The sequence below is a fragment of the Rhinolophus sinicus genome, chromosome 8, assembly GCF_057876585.1.
Source record: "Rhinolophus sinicus isolate RSI-liver-muscle chromosome 8, RSI-T2T, whole genome shotgun sequence".
Lineage (NCBI taxonomy): Eukaryota > Metazoa > Chordata > Mammalia > Chiroptera > Rhinolophidae > Rhinolophus > Rhinolophus sinicus.
The window spans coordinates 47,443,165-47,465,179 of NC_142508.1; the positions used below are offsets into that span (position 1 = coordinate 47,443,165).

Here is a 22,015-nt window from a genome sequence, read left to right on the forward strand (position 1 = left end):
AACCGTGCAGGCATGTATAACAAGTATGCAGATGCCATTTATTTGGTCCATAGGTACAGTATAGCTTTATTTGAGTTTTACAAAACATCAAATATAAATAACTTGAAATTGTAACAATACACAAAAATTGGCTTCTTACATGGACATACCAGGCAGTACAAGCTGAAAACTTGAGTAAATTAACATTGTTTTACATTAATATATACAGTGCCAGGTAACATTTAAAAACACGCTTCAATGCATAGCACTTGATACTTTTTTGAATCAGTTTCAGTCAGTTAAGAGTATGAAAATGGTTAGATCTAGGCTAAAAATAATTCTTCTTCTAACCAAAAATAAAGGCATAATATTTATAACCAGGTATCAACTTTACTAAACCACAATATTTTAAAACTATTAAATGATACCTAAGGGTATTTACATTAAAAAGGCAACATGCATTGTGTTGTTTCACCTCATGACTGGTTATGCAAACGCTTTGTTCAAAGGGTTTTAAAACTATCTTCCTACTTCCCACATGGCATACCGCAATGTGTCTAATAGTTCTAGCAAAATGAATGCTTTCAAGAGAGCACAATCACCTTCAAGTCTCTGGTCAATTTTTTCCCCTTTGGAACAAAGGACATAACAAATAACCCAGTTCTGCCCAGATGCCCTAGTGCAGTCAGAGGGTTCTGTTCAGAGGCATTTCTGTTCAATCTAATGCTATGACATCATCAAGCTCTTCTGTCTGTTCTGTGCGTGACTTCTTTGCACTGATATTCTCTTTCTCATCTAATTTCCTCTTGCGACTTCTCTCTTCTGCACCAACGTCAGCATTATCTGAAGGACCTTCTTCATCTGAGTCAACTATGAGCACATCATCTTGCTCTTGTGCTTATTTCAAAAAAAGGAAAAAAATGGTTAAAAGTGTGGGAGTTACTAGTGGCTCGCTAATATCTTATGTATGTGGAAAGCTAACTCTTCTGATATACACCAAACTTAAGAATGGCTGCCTTTAGAGAAATTTTCGCTTTATACATTACGTATTTCTGTACTGTTTTAGTGTTTTCCGTAACAAGCGCTTATTTCTTTTCTAATCAAAACAAAAAATTGTAATAAGCATTATATAACTCAAAGGAATTATTACAGTTCCTTGTTTCTATTTCTCCAACAGAAAGGGGGAAGGTACAAATGCTAATACTGGTAGTCATCACCATCGTCATCATCACAAACAATGTATACACAGCACTTACAACGTGCCAGGAACTGTTCTGAGCACTTTGCATATAACAACTCATTTAATCATCACAACAACCCTATGAAGAAGATAACATTATTATCCGTTTTCCAGAAAAGGAAACTGAAGTAGAAAGGTTGACTTGCCCAAGGTCCCACATCAGCAGAGGATGAGGTCAGGATTCAGACCCAAGCAGTGGGCTCTGTAGTACATGCTTTTAACCTAACACTACAGTTGGTTTTATGCCCCTCCACCCTACTCCACAAACTCAAAAGCAGAGTACCTACGTTACTTATTGCTACAGCCTCTGTAACCTACCTACCGTAGGGTGTCAGTAAATGCACATTTCAAACTATGACTTTTAAAAAACTACCATAGCCCTTTCCTCAAAGGAAAATGATGGGCTGCTCTATTTTTAGAAGGAAAAAAGGTCATGAACTCTGGGCCAAACTCTACATAGTCTCAAAGTTCATCTTTAAAACTCACAGAGAACATCAGAACAAAGAACAACCATTTCCAAAAAACACCAAAAACACTGGGTCAAAGAAATGGAAACAGATTAGTAAAAAAATCAGTAACTTTTCGTTTCCTGACTTAAAGAATGAAGAGGTGTATGTGCATTGGGGGGGTGGGGCAGGGTGGGGTGGGGGGTAGTAAACATCCAAATCCAGCAGTGAAGCACCAAGCACCAGACCTGACCACCCAGGGAAACAAAGTCTCTGATGCATTTTCCCAAAGACATACTGGTTCTGAGAAAACTGTGAAATGCTACAAGTCTCTACTTACCAAGCATCTATCTGTTCACTCAAAATAGTCAGATGCACTGATCTGTTGCCCCTAAATAAAACACAGGCATACAAAATCCAAAACTACTACTACTAAGAATGAACGTCTTTATGCACTACTAAACTCACCGAAATTTCCAGTTGTAAAAACCCACAAACAGAAAATAACACAGTATTTCTATTTTCCTTAAGAATATTCCCCAGTTTTAAATGTCTTCATAGTTCATACATTCAAAGCTCCATGAAAACAATCAATGCCAAACCAACACACACCTCCAGTCCTGTAGATTCTTCTTTATGGTCGACGTTCATAAAATAATCAGTGTTTCTATACAGTCTTGTTTGGTGGGTAATTAACAACCTGCAGGCTGGGGCCATGACTCACCTGTGGACGTGGAAGGCTGAGCTCCATCGTCACTGCCATTGGTTATGCTTTTAGCAGCCTCTTCAGCTTGTTTGGGTCCCACTTTTTCTGGGGCATCACCAACAACTTCAAATTCAACATCTTTTCCTAGATCTTCGCTGTAAAGAGAACCACACACTATAAAACTGAACCACCACTATGACTATTCACGAAAGCAGAGGCGCACTGTTCCTCAAAGCTCCGAGTGTACACTATGTACATACCAAAATGTTTGGACTCTGCTTTTCAAAGAGCTAAAATAACTCTGGGTGATGAACACACAATGGGATTTATAGATGATGTAATACAGAATTGTACACCTGAAATCTATGTAATTTTACTAACAATTGTCACCCCAATAAATTAAAACAAAAAACAAAACAACAAAAAAAAACCACAGGTAATTTAAGAAAGAAAAAAAAAAAAGAGCTAAAATAAAAAACAAGACTGTACACAACAGATTTCTGTGGTAATTCAAAACTCTTAACTCAAATGGTCAATACCACTACACCTTCAAATCAGGGAAAGGGTTTCTACGTGTGAAATAACTTTTATTGCTAAAGCAGAAAACTGAGCCCAAAACTCTATGGCTCAATGCAACTCTGTGGTATTATTTCTTTAGCTACTATGAGAAAAGATTCTCCACACTATTCTAATCTTGACTAAAGAAGGTAATTTGGTGTTTTAGGAGTAGGATTACATGGGGTCTGGATTTCCCGCGATCTTTACAGGCAGCATCCTGCTTTTATAATGAGTTCTCAAAAATATGTATGAAAGTTTAATGCATGAATGTCACACAAAAGACTTACATTATAAGGGGGGTTCTGTTCCCAGAGAGATAAAAAAATATGATTTACCTCCCCAATTATGCCTCCTCTTTTAGATACCATCTGACGTATTTCCCTTTTATTGTACATGTCCTTTCATTGTCTTTTCTTTCTCACCTGAACATAAGCACACCACTGACATCCACCTGGTGTCTAACTGGGGCTAGAGATCACTCATAGCACGATCTATCTTTGCCTCAATTGGCTAACTGTAATTACACTTATTATTAATCACCCACATTCAGTCTTTCCTGTCATTTTATGCTTTTTATAAAGCAAGTATATAAAATACAATCTTCTCCAAACAACTACACAAGCCATATGTTTGTATAGAGAGGATGATACTGGCAAAACAACTGGACACAGTTGGCAACACTTTATGTTGGTTAGATAGTACCCAGTAGTCCTAAGCCAGGGTTTAGGATACCAATGAACATGCACAAAAATGCACCTGGTTCAACAGATAAAATTACCAAAATGGAGGACCATCTGTATGTTAATTGTTATATATATGCGAATATTCTGTAACACAAGCACTTTGAATGCTTTTTATTTAGCATGTAAAATCAAAGAAAAAGAAAAATACAACTTAGAAATCTATATGGGGTAATTCAAAATATTCTCTTATTATTGTTCCAGATCACAAATGAAATATTTGTTTTATGGGACAAATATTTCTTCTAATAAATATTTAAAAATAATTGAAAGTTTTTATTCTAGTTTAATTCTCAAAATGAACTCACCTCTGATTATAACTTCAAACACCTAGATTTATACCCTCTTTTTGATCACCCACCATTGACTAGTTACCTTAAACATTTTTTGCCTATCCCTTTTATTTCTAAATTCCCAAATTTTTCTGTAGATCGACTCTCAGGGAATTTAGTGGCCAAATGGAGCAAACATACTGTGCAGTTTCAAATGAACAGTAGAGCTTAAGGGTAAAAAAAAAAAAGAAAATTTTTATCTTCATCCACTTTATCTTAAGTGTGTATATTCAAATAATTTCTTATACTTAAAATATTAATAGTTCCTACCTATGAAGGATGTTGATCAATAAAGTGTAGTCCTGAAGGAAGTCATCTGCTTGAAGCCGGCTCCCATTTCTAATTCCAAACTCTGACAACTTCTTGTGATTATTAGCTAGGAAATTTGAAAGGAATTTGGATACGTTAGTTGTATCTCCTTGGAGTAGTCACGTTAGTTTTAAAAAGGTTAATCCCCTATTATAAACTGAATTGTGTCCCCTCAAATTCTTACGTTGAAGCCCTAACCCCAGTACCTCAGAATGGGACTGCATTTGGAGACAGTGCTTTTCAAAGAACTGCTTAAGATGAGGCTTTTAAGGTGCGCCCTAATCCAATCTGGTATCTTCACAAGAAGCCAAAGAGAGAGACCTCAGGAGAAACCAAACCTGTCCACACTTTAAGATCTCTAGCCTCCAGAACTATGAGGGAAAAAAAAATTTGTTATTTAAGTCACCCTATCTGTGTATTTTGGCATGGCAGCTCTAGCAAACTAATCCACTAAAATATTAGGCACTTAGGAATTCAGCCCTAAACACTCAACTACCACAACTATTTCAAGGGCACCAAACAGAAATTCTGAGAACTGTCTCCCATTCAAACCAAATGAATCTAGAAGTCAAAGACAACTTTTCGAGTTCAAAATATATTCTATGTTGTGAAGAGATTATCCACACCTTCAACAAACTGCTTTTTAGCAATTTTTACAATTTAGAAACATGAAGAAACTTGAAATAAAATTTTAATTTCTCAACATAAATTTTCAACATTTCTCCATAAAGAGCTAGTGGGGCCTCCCAAAAGTAAATACTCCAACCTAGTTCTACCTTCCACGTCATTTCTGTTTCATCTGAATATCCCCAGGATGTAGAATGTGCTTAGCACCCAGTTAGCACTCAATAAACTTTTGCTACATGGATTATAAATACTGCAATGAAGAACAATCCCTCCAACAAACTTTTGGTATCACTACTTCCTACGTCTTCTAGAGCCTTTCTGCCTCAATTATCCTCTCTACTGCACGTTCAAATGCTCCTCTCCTAAACTGTAACAGAACTCAAGTCTCATCTACAAAACCACATCCTCTACAGCACAAGGAATATAATCAATAAGACTGTAGTAACCGTGTGGTGTCAGGTGGGTACCAGACTTCTTGGGGCGACCCCTTTGTAAGGTATACAAATGTCTAATTACTCTGCTGTGCAGCTAAAACTAACAGAATATTGTATGTCAACAGTAATTGAATAAAAAATTTTTTAATAAAAAATAGTCTTTGAAAAAAGAAAAAACTTGCTTCCTCATCTTGCTCCCTAGTCACACTCCCTCCTCGCAACACTCAGTCCACTTTATTAAATATTTGTTCTTTGAGGGGCACAGACATACAGAACCTGTTGGCCTGTCTCCACAGTGCCTGACACATACGAAGTAAACTATATTTTAAATTCTATTTACTATGCTTACATTTACTGTATTGTGCCATGTATAATGCGCACTTTTCGCCCAAATTTGTGAAGGAAAAATAAGGTTGTGCATTATACATGGATAGTACTAGTTCTTGTATAGATATAAATGTTTTTAATTATTTTGTTTATGCTTATGAGTTAAAAGTGTAACTCTAGAAATCAATAACGATATCCACATGCAAAATAGTAGCCTGGAATACGATAATCGGTTTTGTTGAACTTACAATGATCTTGCACCGATGAAGAGTTCTTGCCATTCAATGATGCACAAATATCGTACATTTGTCACCGGTACATAAAATTTCTTGTGCCTTGTATCTGTTCTTGTGTTTTATAATTATTTGTTACATAAAATTTCTTGTACGATAATGTTAAAAAAAAAATGCTAAAATTCCTTTATAATATAAAAAATAAGTACCTAAATGTATACAAATAAAAATTTGAATTAAAGTTAAAACAAAAAATTTTTCCCTGAAAGTTGGGCCAAAAACGTGAGTGTGCATTATACACAGGAGTACATTATACATGGCAAAATACGGTATGTAATTTTCTACATAACCAAACAATCTTTTTCTTTAATTTTTATTATTTCTCACATTGCTCGTAAGGAAAATGCTTTGCAAGTAGCTCCCTACCCTGACCCAGAAACCCAGAAACTACTGACAGTTTCTATTTCTTTTACATATTTAACATTTTAATCTACCTGAAATGTCCTTAAAAAGTGATTAGTCCCCACTCAGACTTCCATCCCCAAGACCTTTCACACATTCCCACTCACTACAGCTCCTCAGTCCTGATACAGCCAAAAGGAAAACAGATACTGTGCATTCTATCCTGGTGAGTTAGCATCCTCTGTAAAGCCCGAGTCCTGGCAGCAGTCCTGGACAGGCCGAACCATGCTACTCTTCCTCACCTGTACCCAGAAGTCTCACCTTGCAAATCTGAAATTTGTCATCTGCTTCTATCTTAGTAAAAATTGCCACTCCCTTCATTTTTTTCCTCCCTAACTGGCTCCTGCCTCCACTCTCGCACCCTTAACTCACCCTGTGCAAATTACACTGGAAGGTCAACACTTTAATTCAGTGCTTAGCCCTGAAGCGAGTGAGATACCGGGGGAGAGGAAGACAAACACACATTACCTGCACACCATGGAAATCCTCCAGTGCATCTCCAATGAACCACCACTGCCAACCCCACAGCACCCCACCTTCCACTGAAACAAAATAACTGGCCATTCCCAAAGCCTCTTATGTTGTTTTCTAAGTCATGCCTTTGTAGATGCTGCTCATTCTGTCCAAATGCAGACACTCCCTTCTCTGCCCAGAGGGTCCTTACTTCTTCAAGAACTGGCCCAACAGTCCTTTTTCCTGTGACCATCCTCCTGCCCCTTTAACAAAGTTTCAATTCACACACTCTTTTTCCACAGTATTTCTTAAGACTGTACTAAATTCACTTGCTGATAAACTCTTCTTCTAGGCTATAAAGTACTTCAAACCAGAGACTACTGTCTTAGTCATCCTTAAATTGTGAGCACCTATGACCATTCCTATCGCACAAGACTCTACATGTATTTAATAAACGCCATCTCATCCTCAGCAGCACAGGTATTTTGTGGAGAAGGCCCACACTTAAGCCACTGAGATTCTTGTCCAGTTTCTATTTTTAAGGTCCTAGCATCTGAAAGAGCTGGATAAAACTAAAGACAGCATCTAGTCATAAAAAACGTTTTTTTTGTGTGTGTGTTTTTTTAAGATGGCTGGCTAGAATGGGCCTAAATATTCAACTAGATGACTCTTAAAATAGACTACTGCCCAGCCAAAACATGGTCTCCAATTATTCATGACCTAGCGTCCCAAACAATTTCTAGACAGGAACTACAGTCAAGAATCTGAACACTTAAGTTTTAATTTAAAGAAGGCTTGACATGTGAATCCCCATCAGGATGTGACAAAGTGTACTGAATAAATGACCACTGAACAAATAGGTGAATAAAAAGTCAATTTAAAGGGAAAACAATGCCCCTAGATTTGGAAAGTAATGGAAAAATTTGGAAAATGAGAAATCAACTAACATAACCCAACAAATGAGATGCCAAAGTGACAGAAAAGGTGGGAGAACTTTAAGTCCAATCAGACTGACTAATGTAGGCTGAACCAGAACCAGAACCAATTCTCACAAAGAAAATTTAAACAGAATCAAATGCACTGTACCTTGTATAACAAATGCATTAACAAAAGGGATGGCCTGTTTGAACTTGAAAAATAAAAAGTCTAGAAAGCCCAAACTGGGCACTGATTTTCAGCACTATCTTCTGCTCTATAGCAGGAGCAGGCTATGAAGGCTTAGTTACCTACTCTGATCTAAGAAGCAGAGTCATCTTCTCATTACCATTTAGCTCCCAGGATCAATGATACAGGCAAGACAGTTCCTACCAAGTGGACAAGTTCCTTCCAAGTGGACATTTATAGTCACTGTAAACGGTGACTGTGCACTGGGTTATTAAAAAATATTCCCTGAGACATGCTGATAACACGGAGTTCCCAAATCTGGAACTGTGGGATCCCACCAAAGCAATGCCGCCTTGGGAGAGTACCTCCATGACCAAATATCGCCCCTTTCAGCGGAGATACTGAGAAACATATATAGCAAATGGATACATTAATGTGCATTCTTTCATTTAGGCAGTCTCCACTCAAATGAGGGGAGTGAACAAATGCAATGTTTAATACCTTCTGTCTCTCCCTCTTCTGAAGATATTAAGATTGTTCCTTTCCCATCTTCAATTTGGACATCTGGTGCTACCATAGCAAATTTTTCTTTGACTATCTGCAGGGAAAAAAGATTCCAAATATTAATATATGTAACTAAACACCATAAAAAACTAGACTTTTTTCCATAAAGGCTCTATTTTCCCCTTCCATTGGAAAGGGGCCAAGTTGTTCTAAGATATCTTAGGGCAAACAAGACAGCAGCAGGAAACCACCCAATTATTTCATGCCCTCGTTCTATCCCCATGTTTGACCACTGATAAAGATCAGATAAAATTTCCTCTAAATGGGGGACTGAGAACTCCTTGTTTGGTTTTTGGTATTTTGTCCTCCCTTGCAGATTAGGTACTGAGCTAGACACATAAAAATATTTTGTCTCAGTCTGGGTGACAACTCTGTACTGGCAAATGTTTTATAGATGCAAATTTCCTCATTAACTGATTCTCAGATAGTCTTCCCCTTCCCAAGTTCCATCTCTCTTTAAATTCCAAGATGGGTCAAAAGTGATAATATTCTGTCAAATCTACCTACTCCTAAAGAAAGGGAACTCTATAAAGGTCTGTTTACCCTACAAATAGTGGAATTGCCTTTAAGATCAAGAATGAGTAAATACCAACTATAATTATTTCCTAAGAAAGAAGATGGGGCAACCACCCTCTACTGGCCAGTATTCCAAGTCCTACTGCATCCCCATCCAAAACATAAGCTCAAATCAACCTGCCATATATATCCATTTCCATGAGAAATGGATCTACGTTCCCTCTAAAGCAGCCTTTAGAACCATGAAGGTCTAGGAGGTATATAAATATGTAACATGATGATGGCTATAATCAGAGAACAATCTGGAGTGATCCCCAAAGTGGGAACTGACATCCATTGGGGCCACTTTGATATCTTTCCTACTAAAGAAACTAATCTAGCTGGTTTAGGAGGAACCTAAGGACCAGGCCACAGAACCAGACCACATCCTAAACCCCGCTTCCCTCACTGCAGAGCTCTACAGGTAAATGCAGGTGCCCAAATGCTGCATCTCTTCAGGGACTAACGTAACACACCAGAATCAGGACCATCACCAGACCATTTAACTGTATCTCCTACCTGCCAAAAAATATAGAATTTACATATTATCTGGGAAACAAAGAGCAAGCAAAGAGTCTCTTGCTTGCCAAGACACTGTGCCACCTCTGTACTACCTGGGATGCATTTTCTAGCCAAATACACCCAATTTCTTCCTGGGATGTGAGGCACATATTCTGGAACCACAGAGAGAAAAGCCAGCAAGATCCCAGATGGTAAAGCAACCCAGGATATGAGAGTAACACACTTTAGTAGTCAGTCTTTTAGAGTAACCTCTGGCTTTCAGTTTGTTACTGGCTTCGCAGTAACACTGTAAAGAGCAAAAGGGAACTTGGGGGTTTTTCTGGGAAAAGGAAAATGAGCAAAGCCGTGGAGGAGAAGCAGCCTGTGGATTACCTTGTCTTGTAGCATGAGAACGGTCACTCTATGGACATTCAGTCGTACCGTCACCTCTGGTTTGCTGGCACACACGTAACAGTTAGGGTTGGGAGGATCCAGAGCACAAGGCACAAGGAGCTTCTTTCTTGGGTTTGGTTGTTTATTCAAAAAAATCTTCGGAGGAGGAAAAACACAAGCAGAAATCAGAAATTCAAGTTACAATTTTATATACCATACAATCTGAAGTTTACTGGCTTGTTTACTGTACAGCCAACAAAAAATGTCTTAAATATTCCCTTCTAGACGGCAAAAAGGATGAGGAAAATCATGACCATAAGAGGCTTATTTGCCAAACTAGCTACTATGTGAAAGGCGGAGCTTACTGAAATCTCCTTTTATTGAAGACTGTAGACTATCCTGCAAATTCATTTAGCAAGAATAGGGGCCTAGCCATACTCATCTCTGGTATCATTAAAGCAGTTTCTGGGCGCCTTACTAGTGGTTATTCTTATCAATTTTAAGTCAACTTCTCAACACGACAAGTACACTAATACATCCAATTAATGATCATGCTTTCACAGATGTATGGAACCAATGTGCTTGCCTTTCTTCTAAGTTTTCTATGACTATGATATTGACATTTATATAACTAAGAGGAAAAAAATAATAATGTACTTCTGCCACTCTAAGCTCCTATTTACCATTTCCCTAATAACCTCCCCCCTCCAAAAAATTATAAGAACCAAGGCAAATTGAAAAAACTGCCCTGAAATTTAAAAAGGCCCCAACCTCATACTATTAGCCAGATCAATACAAATGTCAGGACAACATCAAAAGCTGATACACAAATTCTTATCTTGTCACTACCATGTACTGTGGTGTTTGCTAAGATGCAATAATTCTAAAGAGGAACCCATGGATTGCCCCCAGCTTAAATAAGTAAATCCCTCAAGAGGCAGTAAGTGCTAGGAAGAGACCTCCTGAGGTCACAGTATTACTGGTACTAGTCATCATCCTGGTGTGTCTGGAAGCAGATTACAAGGTGGGAAGAGATTTGTTTGATCTTGGGCTTCACTGGGAAGGTAACTGTGCTAAGGGCAATTGACAGAAACGAAAACAACCGCCAACACTACCAAGACCCAGCCTAACACTATTAATCTATCCTGAAATTCATTTACAAATGTGAATAAAATCCAGACATAAGTATCATTAACCTAAGACAGGGATAGAGGTGAGAAGGCAAAGAAACGAGAAGGAGAAGGGTGTTATAGCAAACAGTAGACATTTTAACAAATCCAATAATTAGTACTGTTTGTGAGCTCAAAGTGATACTGTAGCCATAGGACAAATTCAGGCTTCTATAAAAAGGAAGAATTCAAAAAATAGAGTTGTTAGAAATTAAAAGGATAATAGCAAAAATATTTTAAATAAAAAACTAAAACAAGATGGCAGGCTGGCAATGATTCTACATTCCTTCACTCTGAAATTTCATGAAAACAGTAAGCTATTTTAAGACTGCATCAATAATGGCACTGAAAAATAAGAGTACCATCTCAGAGTAGGTATATTTTAGAAATTCCTGTAAGTACATTGGTCCTTTTATTTCAACATTATAGTAAAAAGGAGACCCTAAATAACAAAAATATTGGCTACAATATTTCTAAGGAGTTCTTTTGAATTGCTAAGCTGGTAAGAAAACAAAGCTTCTTCAGATACACAAACTCAATACAGAATGAAAGCAAGAATCCAAGGAGAACAGCCAAGTGGCTTTAATCTTAAGAGATAAACCTAGCCCATCCCTCACTAATGTAGGAACTCTTATAATAGGAGACCCTTACATAAAGCAAGGACCTGCCAGGGGAGAAGAGTAAAGAGGAGAAAAACATCTTCCCCACAGAAACAACAAGAAAAATTATCTTGACCGTGGAGCTTCGGGGAGGGGAAAAACCTTACTTTATAATTCATTACAATAATACAGGGCTCATGCACATCTGCTGTCTGAATATACACAAGTTGAAAAATTAAAGAATTTAAAAATGGTCCCAGATTAGGATCCCAGACACCCAGAAGTGACAAATCCTCTTTGAAGAAATATACCTTCAATAGGTCCTTAAAGAATTATCACAGCTACAGTTTTAACAAATACTAATTCAGTTAAAAAAAAAACCAAAAAATGAATTATATAGCACACAAACAAAATACTATGAGCGAGATCCAGCAGACATGACAGTAGACTCATTCATCATTCATAAAGATTAGACATTAACAATATCAAAGAATATAAAATAGGTTTTAAATAAAAAAGAAAACTGAAATAATGACTAAAGAAGAGGGGACTATAAAACAACCAAACCAAACTTAAAACCCATAAAGAACTCTTAGAATTGAAAAACTGAAAAAAACTTAATATAAGAATCCATACAGTGAGTTCCTCCAAGAATTCAGTAAAACTGGAAAAGTTAGAAGCAAACTAGCTTCGGCTTCTATTTTAGACAAGTATAAGAGAAGCAAACATGTTTGCCCTTTTGTTGTAATTTCCAGGAAGCTTACCTAAGCACGCATTGACAAGGTAACTGGAACAATTATTTCTCCAGTGCTTTAAAGCCAATTTTAATGTTTTCGTGTTTTTTTTTATTGTCTGTTTCATGTGTTTTTTTAGAAATTATTTTATCCCTGCAAATATATTACTTTAAGAAGAGGTTGAATAAAAAATGCAAATAGAAATACTCACTGTTCTACACTGGTCTATTTTTCCTGATAAAATCTTCAATCCTTCCAATACTATCAACCCAGCAATCACTGCATTAGTAGTAGCGATAGCAGGAATAATGTTCCCTGCCATTGCTAAAAACAAAATTAGAAAGATGAATATGCTTAGCTGTTAAAAAGAGTAACTTAGCGCTTTAGATGATACAACTGAAGTACAAAACTTACATTTTATATCAAATCTGCTCTTCATATTCATACTGAAAATATGCATCCTGAGGTTTGCAGCAGAGGTGACAAAATCCATTGCAGATGGGTCATCCTGTCAATGATTTAAATAATTTAACAAGTCTCCCCAGAAATGTACTAAATTGTTTAGTATTACTTTCAGAACAGTACTTTCGCATGTTTGTTATAACACTGTACTCAGTCACCCACAACAGACGGCCTTAAGGAGAGGTCAAGCCTTACAGTAGCATAGAGAGTAGATGAGTAAGGGACAGGGTCTCATCGTCAGCAACTCTTACCCAGGAATGTAATCTGACAAGAATGCCAAGAGCCACCAGGCTTCCAGGAACTCACTCCTGCTTAAACAAATGCACTGGAGACTAAGTGTAAACAACAAAACCCCAATTCCATTCACTGACAACGGCAATCCTTTCCTGGGTCCATTAGTCAGTACAGGCGTACCTTGGAGATAGATATTGCGGGTTCAGTTCCAGACCACCGCAATAAAGCAAGTCATAATCCTTTAGCTGGTGGAGGGTATTGCCTCCAATTTGTAAATAAGACAACATCTGTGAAACGCAATAAAGCGAAGTACAATAAGGTATGCCTGTAATGAGAAGGCTGTTTGACAAGCACAAATTTCAAGCAAAGAAACGGAGGCTTTTTGAGAAAGATGTTTCATTAAAACCTCAGGAAAACCCAGGTGACTCATTCTGGCTTTCCTTCTCCAGATTCCCTTCACAGACACCTCTCTCCTATTATTTGCTATTTCTTTTCAGATACAGTAATACAATAAAAGTTTTCCCCTGACAATTTATATTCTTCCTGAGACTATATCCTAGTCTCTTTAATTAGATTTCAGCAAGGCTTCTTGCTGTCTTAGAAGATACTATCCTACCCTGTAACTCAGAAGCACCAAAATATAAAAGAAAAAGCACTGACAGGATGTGGGTTCTTTATATACTTATTGGATGGCTGTGTAACCTTAGGCAAATCAACCTCCCCAACCCAAACTTTCTTAATCTGTTAAACAGGGAAAATGATATAAACATCTCACATGGTTGTGGTTATTAAACAGAGTCCATTAAGTACTTCCCTAGGCAACTGGCTTATCACACCCACTAGGGATAGATTTCACTCACATAGGGTAACAATTCCCACTTCCAAGGTTTCATTATCTAGCCTGCGATGTATGGATGACAACCTCCTAAATCTCTATTATAACAATAACAATGAAAGTTTTTAAAATAGTTACACCTTATACCACATAAACCCAAGAGACTAATAATGTTCACAAGAATTCCCCAAATCTAAATTTACTAGCTATATTTTAAATGGCTGATTCAACCAGTTACAAAGTTTGCACCCATCAAGTTATCATCTTAGTTGCTAAGTGACCAAACTTTTCCCCTTACTTTAAAACCCATGGCAAATCTTTACCATCATAGGAACATATACTTGATCAGATATATCACTTACAGCCATAGACGATACTGACTACAATTAAAAGTGAGTAAAATTAACTCATCAAACCTTACAATGACATCTACTTGCAAAATAAAATATTATTTTAACTTCTAAGAATAATTACATCTCATTTTTGTATTGAGAGGTCTCAGACCTCTAAGTTATAGCTGTTTCAATGGAAAGGCAATTTTATTACTTCAAGGTTGAATTAGGCCCATGCACTGTTGTCTCCAAAAGGATTTTATGACTTCTATTAACAAATCTATATTACACAAGAAGTTTTCTTAAGTCAGTGAAACATTTTACTCCAATACATTCACATTATTTCTCCAGTCAACATAATTATAAACCATGAACACATCACTAGAATCTAAAATGAGGTTTTAATATTGCTTGAATTCATGTAGAGAAAATCCATAATTCAATGTAGTAATTAGAGATTGAAAACACCTAAACGAAAAGAACATTATGTCCTTGGAATCTGGTAACATAAACAATATCCAAAAATTACTAGCTTCCAATTACAGTTTAAGAACTAAAATATACATCTAATGTAACTGCCACTTTTTCAAAACGAACCTTGTCCCATATTAGCTCAGCTCCATCCCCTTTTTCTGCTAAATTAACTCTCAACGTCTCGATGCTCTTTGAAAAAAGACGTGCATAGCTCTTTACATCTAGAACCTGCTGGTCTTTCAGACCTAACTGGGGTTCATTTTGTTGATCTGATGCATTGGTTTCTTCTCCTAAGGGAAAAAATATTAGAAATTTCACTATTAAACATCATGCCTCTACTTTTTTTAACAATTCAATGCCTGACCAATAAGAAAATAAAATAGAATGAAACGAAGTCCATTAAAATCATTAGCAGTATGACACATATATTTGAAAGAAGACTGCTAACATGGAGACGGGAAAGGGGCAAGACTGCCTCAGAACCTCGCAGGGCTATTGGGGGATGCAAGGATATAACGCGGATGAGCTGATAAGCATTATGCTCAGCACACAGTTACCACTCAGTAACTGGAAGCCATTAGAGCCATACTTAAATCGGTCTGTACGTAAAGTATCCATTACTGTGGAGAACTGCTCCGAACTGACACCCCAAATCTCCTGGGACCCTGTAAGTGCCAAGTGCTGACCACTGCTGTGCATAAATCAATTGCAATACAATTCAGATAAAGTAGACACACAAACGTGTTGAGGAGGAGTAGGATGAGGAAGCAGTCATTACTGCAATAGTTTTATTCACATTTAATAAAATTATTAAATATGTTCCTAAATCTTAATGAGATAATCACAAAAAGGTACAAAGATGTACGTACATATATAGTCATCACACACTGTTTCATGGAAAATATGAAACAATTAAATGTTAACTGATAAGAAACTAGTTAAGTATCATTTACTGAAAAGAGCAAGTCAGAGTATATGAATAGTACGATTCCATTATGTGAAGTGCATACACAACTGCCTGTGTCAAAGTGCATAGAATTGACTACCAGACATTTCCTAAAATGTTGAGTGGCTATTTTTCTAGGTGATAAGATTTCCAGTGATTTTCCTTTCTTCACACTTTTCTGAATTATTTGAACTTCTTACCATGACCGTATACCATTGTCCAGAAACAACAGCTATTTGAAGACTCTAGATGAGGGAATTTCCAATTTATGGATCCCAAAGACTAAAATGTATCCTTTACCTTGACTCTGTACTTCAGCCCAGTCCAAAGGAACCGGAGGTTTCCTTTTCCGCCATAGCTTGTCCATTGTCAACAGATACCTGATATCATCTTTAAAAAGCTTAAAAAAAAAAAGATCAATTCCATGAACCCTCCAGTCCCTATAACAAAGTTTTATTGCTTATTTACGATCACTATTACACTATAAAATGTTCTGATTTAAAGATGTCATACGTCAGTAGATTAACAATTTTTAAGGAAAAAAAAACCTTAAGCCTTTTGTAAAAGGAAATTTTACACAGAACCCCTACAACTGAAACTGAGGAAAGCAGAGTAAGGAACTCTAAATTGTGCTGACTAACCCAGCCCTCCCAGGTCACCTCCCTAGAAGTTCCCCTAAAGCGCCAAGTATCTGTCTGAAGCATAATCACACCAATCAAGGGGCTAAATAAATACACATCAGCTCTGCAAGAATTGAACAGTCATCGAGCCTAGATACCAGTCAGCAGTATCTTCAAGTCTGTGGGTACATACCAATAAAGCATACACATTTTCAAAGTGCTCAAGACCAGAATTTCTTAACCATCTGTGACATCTGTGAAATGTGTCCCCCCCCCCAAAAAAAAAAAAACAGACAAGAAAACAATTACTATTTCAAAAATAAAAACATTACTGTATGTAGACCGAAAGACTGTCACATGTACGATACTATCCCATGTATTAGGTTGGTACAAAAGTAATTGCAGTTTTTGCAATTATTTTTAACCTTTTATACTGGAATTACTTTTGCACCAACCTAATACTTTTGCACCAACTTAACAGAATTGCAGATTAATTTTAATATTTTTACTTTTTCCTTAGCTGCATTTTTCTATTGTTGATTGATTTATTATATGTATGTGGTATGAATTTAGATTTGGCTTAATAAAAAAAGTGACAACTATTTCTATCAAAATATATTCAATTCAATCAATATTAAGTATCCTTAATCTTTGGAAAACTAGCCAAATATACAAATAAATAGAATACAATTTAGTGTGAAAATCACATAGCTTTGAATACTATCAGGAATTCTGCATCTGTCTAAGAAATGAAGAAAAAGTTCAAGGAGATGGTAACACCTGAAATGGGTACACAGGCAAGGAAGGAGGAGTTGAGTATGATTTGGGCCACCAATGTGGCTGGAGACACTTTGCATAGAACCTTCAGTGCTTGGCTGAAAAGCCTTCCAGGTAATGGGGAATTAGCAAGGTTTCCCACGCATGGGCTCCGTGTTCTTCTCTATCCAATTATTAAATACTGGGAGTCCCTCAGAGTTCTGTACTGAACTGTCTTCACACTCTTTTCCCTTTTTATAAACCGATGGATCTGAAATACACATCTAGTCTAAACCTCTCTACTTACCTGTAGAATCACTTGTCATCTCTCCAATATTCTATATGAATCTCAAAACTGGTTCAATCTCCTTCCCTTACCCTTCAATTCCTACACAACACATCTGCTTCCTACCTCAGAGACTGGTACCTCTGCTCATCCTGCAGCCCAGCAGGAAATCAGGTATAGATTCCTCGCTGTTCCTAACCTCAGACAGCCTAAGTCCTGTTGAGACTACTTCTCCTCCACACTGCACTGGGAATGCAGAGGTTGTTCTTCATACTACTTTGGCACTACACAGCCCCAGAAGGCACTGCCCCATATTGATTACAACAGGAATATCAGGTCCTAGAATGGTGTACTACATAACCTCTCTCCCCTTATAGTAACACTACAGACTTGTGTTTTTTCTCTAGAAATATTCAGCAGGAAAATAATACATACTAATGAAAATGGATTCAGCCAAGAACAAGAGGCTTCAAGATTCAAGAGCAATTCAAAACATGTCAACCGAACTGCCAATAGAAGACTTAAGCAGGAAAGGGATATAAGAGGAGAAACAGCAAGACACAAAGGTTAGTTATAAGGAAAACCAAGAATTTCAATGAAAGTGAGGGAAGGCAAGACAACCAAGAGTGTGTAAGACAACCAAGAATGTTTTTTACCTCCTATAAAGATACTACACTGATTTAGTACAGATGCCGAAGTTTCAAAACCTGCTTATCCCAAATACATCAATTTATTAAGACAGCATTAGGCATAAAAAGAAGCGTAATTCAATTTCACGTACTACTTTAAAACAAACCAAATCAAGTTGTAATTATAAAATAAACCTACCTTGGTAAAAAGTTTAACTGGATCATATCCAGTTGATTTAGCCCATTCCTTAGTGGAAATACGTTTAATGTCACCATCTTCATTAGAGGCTCTGGCTCTGGCTTCAGCTTCCATTGGTTCCCCTACAAAACAAGCACCATTTTTATTTTCAACTGTAATAAATGTAGAACTAAGCTCTCATCCATCTTTGGGGGGGAAAAAAGAGTCACTCATAAAAGTCACCTGCACATGACACACTCCAAGTTCAAGGAGAAAGGAAAATAACATGCTCATCAGCATCTTTATTCTACCTCGGTTTCTCAAGGCCACATGTAGAGCAATGCAAAGTATAAACCTGTAATCAGATCTGGGAATAACTCCCAGCTCTATTTACTAGATTTGTGAAATTTCTCTGCACCTTGATTTCTTCACCAGTAAAATGGGAGTATTCATTTTCAAAACATTGTTTTAAAGATGAAATAATGCATCTGAAGCATATAATATAATATCTAAAACATAACGGCATTTCCCCCCTTTTAAGCTATCAATATTAAATTAGCAAAATAAAGGTAGTGATCACTAATAAGAAAATGTATCTCAAATAGTTTACTCACAGGAAGCTTCAGGGTCAGCTCTGTCAGGAGATACTTCTTGATCAGCATCTTCTTCCCCAAACAACTGGCTATAATTTAAAAGTAGTAAATATTTATGTACAACAAAATATTATGAACAAATGCTTACTTTCCCAACTCTCCTCACAACTAATTTAGAATATCCCAAGTTGTACCAATTCCACACCCCACAATGGCATATAAGAATTCCTATCAATTCACCTCCTCCTAGTGGTGCAAAATACTATCTTATTGTGATTTTATTCTTAATTTTGCAAGTTAGTCATAAAGTTAAACACATCATCATTTGTTTATTACCTATTTGGGTTTCCCTTTAAGTGAAAAAAATGCCCATTTGTACTATTTTGTCAGGTTGTTTTCTTACTGTAGGAATATATTCTAGATCAATTTTTAGTTGATTATATATGTTGCAAATATTTTCTCCCATATAACGGCTTATTATTTGTACATCATTTAATGTCTTTTGATGACAAGAGCTATATGATGACTTTGAATGTATCAATCCTTTCTTTTATGGTTAGTACTCTTCGTCTTCAGAAGTCATCCCCTAAGCCTGAAGATAAAGATTTCTTCCTATATTATAAAGATTTAGTTTACCTTTCACATCTAAATACTGTATCTGTACTTAATTTCTATATATTGTTTTAAGTGGAGAATATAATTTTTCTCACACTGATAATGAACTGTCCTTTTATTTAATCCCTTCTTTCATCTGGGTTCTATTGTGCAACCTCAGTAATAAGCTCTGCGTTGTCCCAATTGTCTGTTTTTCTATCCCTGAACCAGCAACACACTAAATTATTTTCAGCTTATATTAAACCTTGATGTCTGTTAGAGCAAGTCATCTCAGCTTATTCTTCTCCCAGAATGTGTTGGTTCCTCTTAGGCCTTATTCTTCCATATAAATTTTAGAATCAGTTAAACAAGTTCCAAATAAATCCCAGATGAGATTTTAATTGGAATTACAGTCTATAGATCAATTTGGAGACATGCTGACAATACTGGGATTTCTGATTCACAAACACACTGCTTTTATCTGGTACTTCTTTTTATGTTCTAATAGTACTAACTTTCTGAGGTGTATATATCTTAAGATTTATTCTGTTATTTCATACTTCTTGATGCCTCATATTTAATTATATTTTATAGTTATATGCTTTTATAGTGAGTTATCTATTTTTATATTTTCTACCTGCCTGATGCTGTGATTAGAAATGCAACTGATTTTTTAATAATCTTTTAGTTGGCCATATTGCTAAACTGTCATTATTTCCATAATTTGTCTGTAGATTCTTTGGAGTTTTTTGTGTAAGTTTTCTATATTGTATGCAAACTACAAGAGTTTTATTTTTTCCTTTCCCAATTCTTAAGCCTGTATTTTTTCTTTTCTTTTTTGACTCTTTTTTAAAGTTAGTTTCAGGTGTACAAAGCAATATAATAGTTAGATAATTAAGCTTGTATTTTCTTTTTCTTGTCTTGTGCTGGCTAGGAACTTCATTACAACACCAAACACAAGTAGCACTAATGGGCATCCTCATGTTGTCCCTGATTTCAAAGGAAATGCTTTAAAATTTTTATCATTAAAATGACTGTATTAAGTATATGGATGGCAAATAGTGAGAGTCAGGCTTCTGACTGTTGGAGTGGGAGTTTACAGATAAGCAAGGGTAGGAAGCTAGAATGATCCAGGTGGTAATAGATTAGCATTGGAGACATTAGTATGATTCATGTTTAGCTTAATAGAGAGACGAATGGTTAGATACAGAAATATTTACAGATTTGTGTATACACACAGATTAGTATAAATCTATTTTTTGGTGTGTCAGCTAAAAGGGCCTAAAAGAAACAAGACTCCAGTGGCATGCCTAAGCACTCAGACCTTGGTTTCTTATGCCATTCCTTAATAAAAGGAACCAGGGCTCCTTGGAGAAATGTCTGATTCTAGGACTGGGGCAGGAAATAGAAAAGATGAGCCTGCAGTGTCTTGTAGTAGTATCAGAAAGTAAGTTTAATTGCTCCAAAAAACCCCAGACATTGATGGTGGTACGTCATGAACACAGAGACAACTGAAAAGAGTTCCTAATGGCCAAAGCTGGAACAACTGGAGCACAAAATAGTGTTGGATTACAACCCAAAGTATAAAATACATTCAATATCAATGAGTCCATATTGCTATAAATGATTGAATAAATTAGTAAATAGTGAAAAGAGACAAATCTTTCAGGCAGAACTCCAAATAATTTATGTAGATATTTTGCCCTCAAGGAGGTGGAACACAACTCCCCAAACTCCCCACTCCTTAGATTTGGGCTCCACAGTGAAATCCCTTCAAAGTGCAGTAAGTATAGGAAGAGGGGGAGAGTAACTTGGTTTGTCAGCAGAAACCTGACAAACACTACCTAAGTGATCAAGGCCACCATAAATAGTCGTTAGTCATGTTGAGAACATGTACCCTACGTATGATGTACTAACAACGGCAACCCACCTCAGGGGTCTTCCTCCCAATGACCCATAACCACAGTATTATGAGAAAAACACCAGATTTCAATAGTGGGCATCCCACAAAACATCTGACGAGTACTCCTTAAAACCATCAAGGTCATTAAAGTTTGTCAAATAAATAAAGCTTGCAAGTGTATTTTGTAAAATTTTCTCATTATACCATTATATGTGTACTTTTCTGAGTGCATGTACATTATACCTTAATCAAAAAATAAAAAAAACCAATGTCTGCTATAGGTTTCTAAGATATCTTTTATCAGGTTGATAAAGTTGTCTTTCTATTTTACTTTTTTCATAAAAAATGTTTTTGCTAACTTTTACCAAATGCTTTTTCTACATCTATTAAGATTACAGTTTCTCTTTAATTTTTTTGTCTGTTTTAGATTATAGACTTTTATTATTTTTATTTATTTATTTTTATTAGTTCCAGGTGCACAAAACAAGTACTTAGATGTTTATCATTTATATCCTTCACACTGTGTCAACCCCCATCCACTATCCTTCTGACATCGCACAGAGCCATTACATTTCCACTGTCTCTATTCCTAATGCAGCACGCTGCTTCTTATGAATACACACACACACACACACACACACACACACACAAACACATACACACACACAAACTTGTAGTTGACATTCATTATTGTTCAACTTCAGCTTC

General features: G+C 36.5%; 1 protein-coding gene across 2 annotated transcripts in view; it reads right to left on the minus strand.

Annotated features, from left to right (window-relative positions):
• Positions 1-22,015, minus strand: part of UBA2 (ubiquitin like modifier activating enzyme 2) — a 31,151-nt gene continuing 9,136 nt past the window's right edge. Inside the window, exons 7-17 of one of the 2 annotated variants that reach the window (XM_019742723.3) lie at positions 18,832-18,899; positions 18,239-18,360; positions 16,049-16,148; positions 14,926-15,092; positions 12,880-12,973; positions 12,677-12,789; positions 9,964-10,119; positions 8,452-8,548; positions 4,272-4,377; positions 2,390-2,526; positions 1-876 (exon numbers count right to left, since the gene is read on the minus strand). In XM_019742723.3, coding sequence (XP_019598282.1) covers positions 695-876; positions 2,390-2,526; positions 4,272-4,377; positions 8,452-8,548; positions 9,964-10,119; positions 12,677-12,789; positions 12,880-12,973; positions 14,926-15,092; positions 16,049-16,148; positions 18,239-18,360; positions 18,832-18,899 — 1,342 coding nt within the window. In that variant the 3' untranslated portion in view covers positions 1-694. Of the gene's footprint in view, positions 877-1,841; positions 2,057-2,389; positions 2,527-4,271; positions 4,378-8,451; positions 8,549-9,963; positions 10,120-12,676; positions 12,790-12,879; positions 12,974-14,925; positions 15,093-16,048; positions 16,149-18,238; positions 18,361-18,831; positions 18,900-22,015 lie in introns of those variants that run through there. The other variant, XM_074314413.2, reaches the window with a different exon arrangement.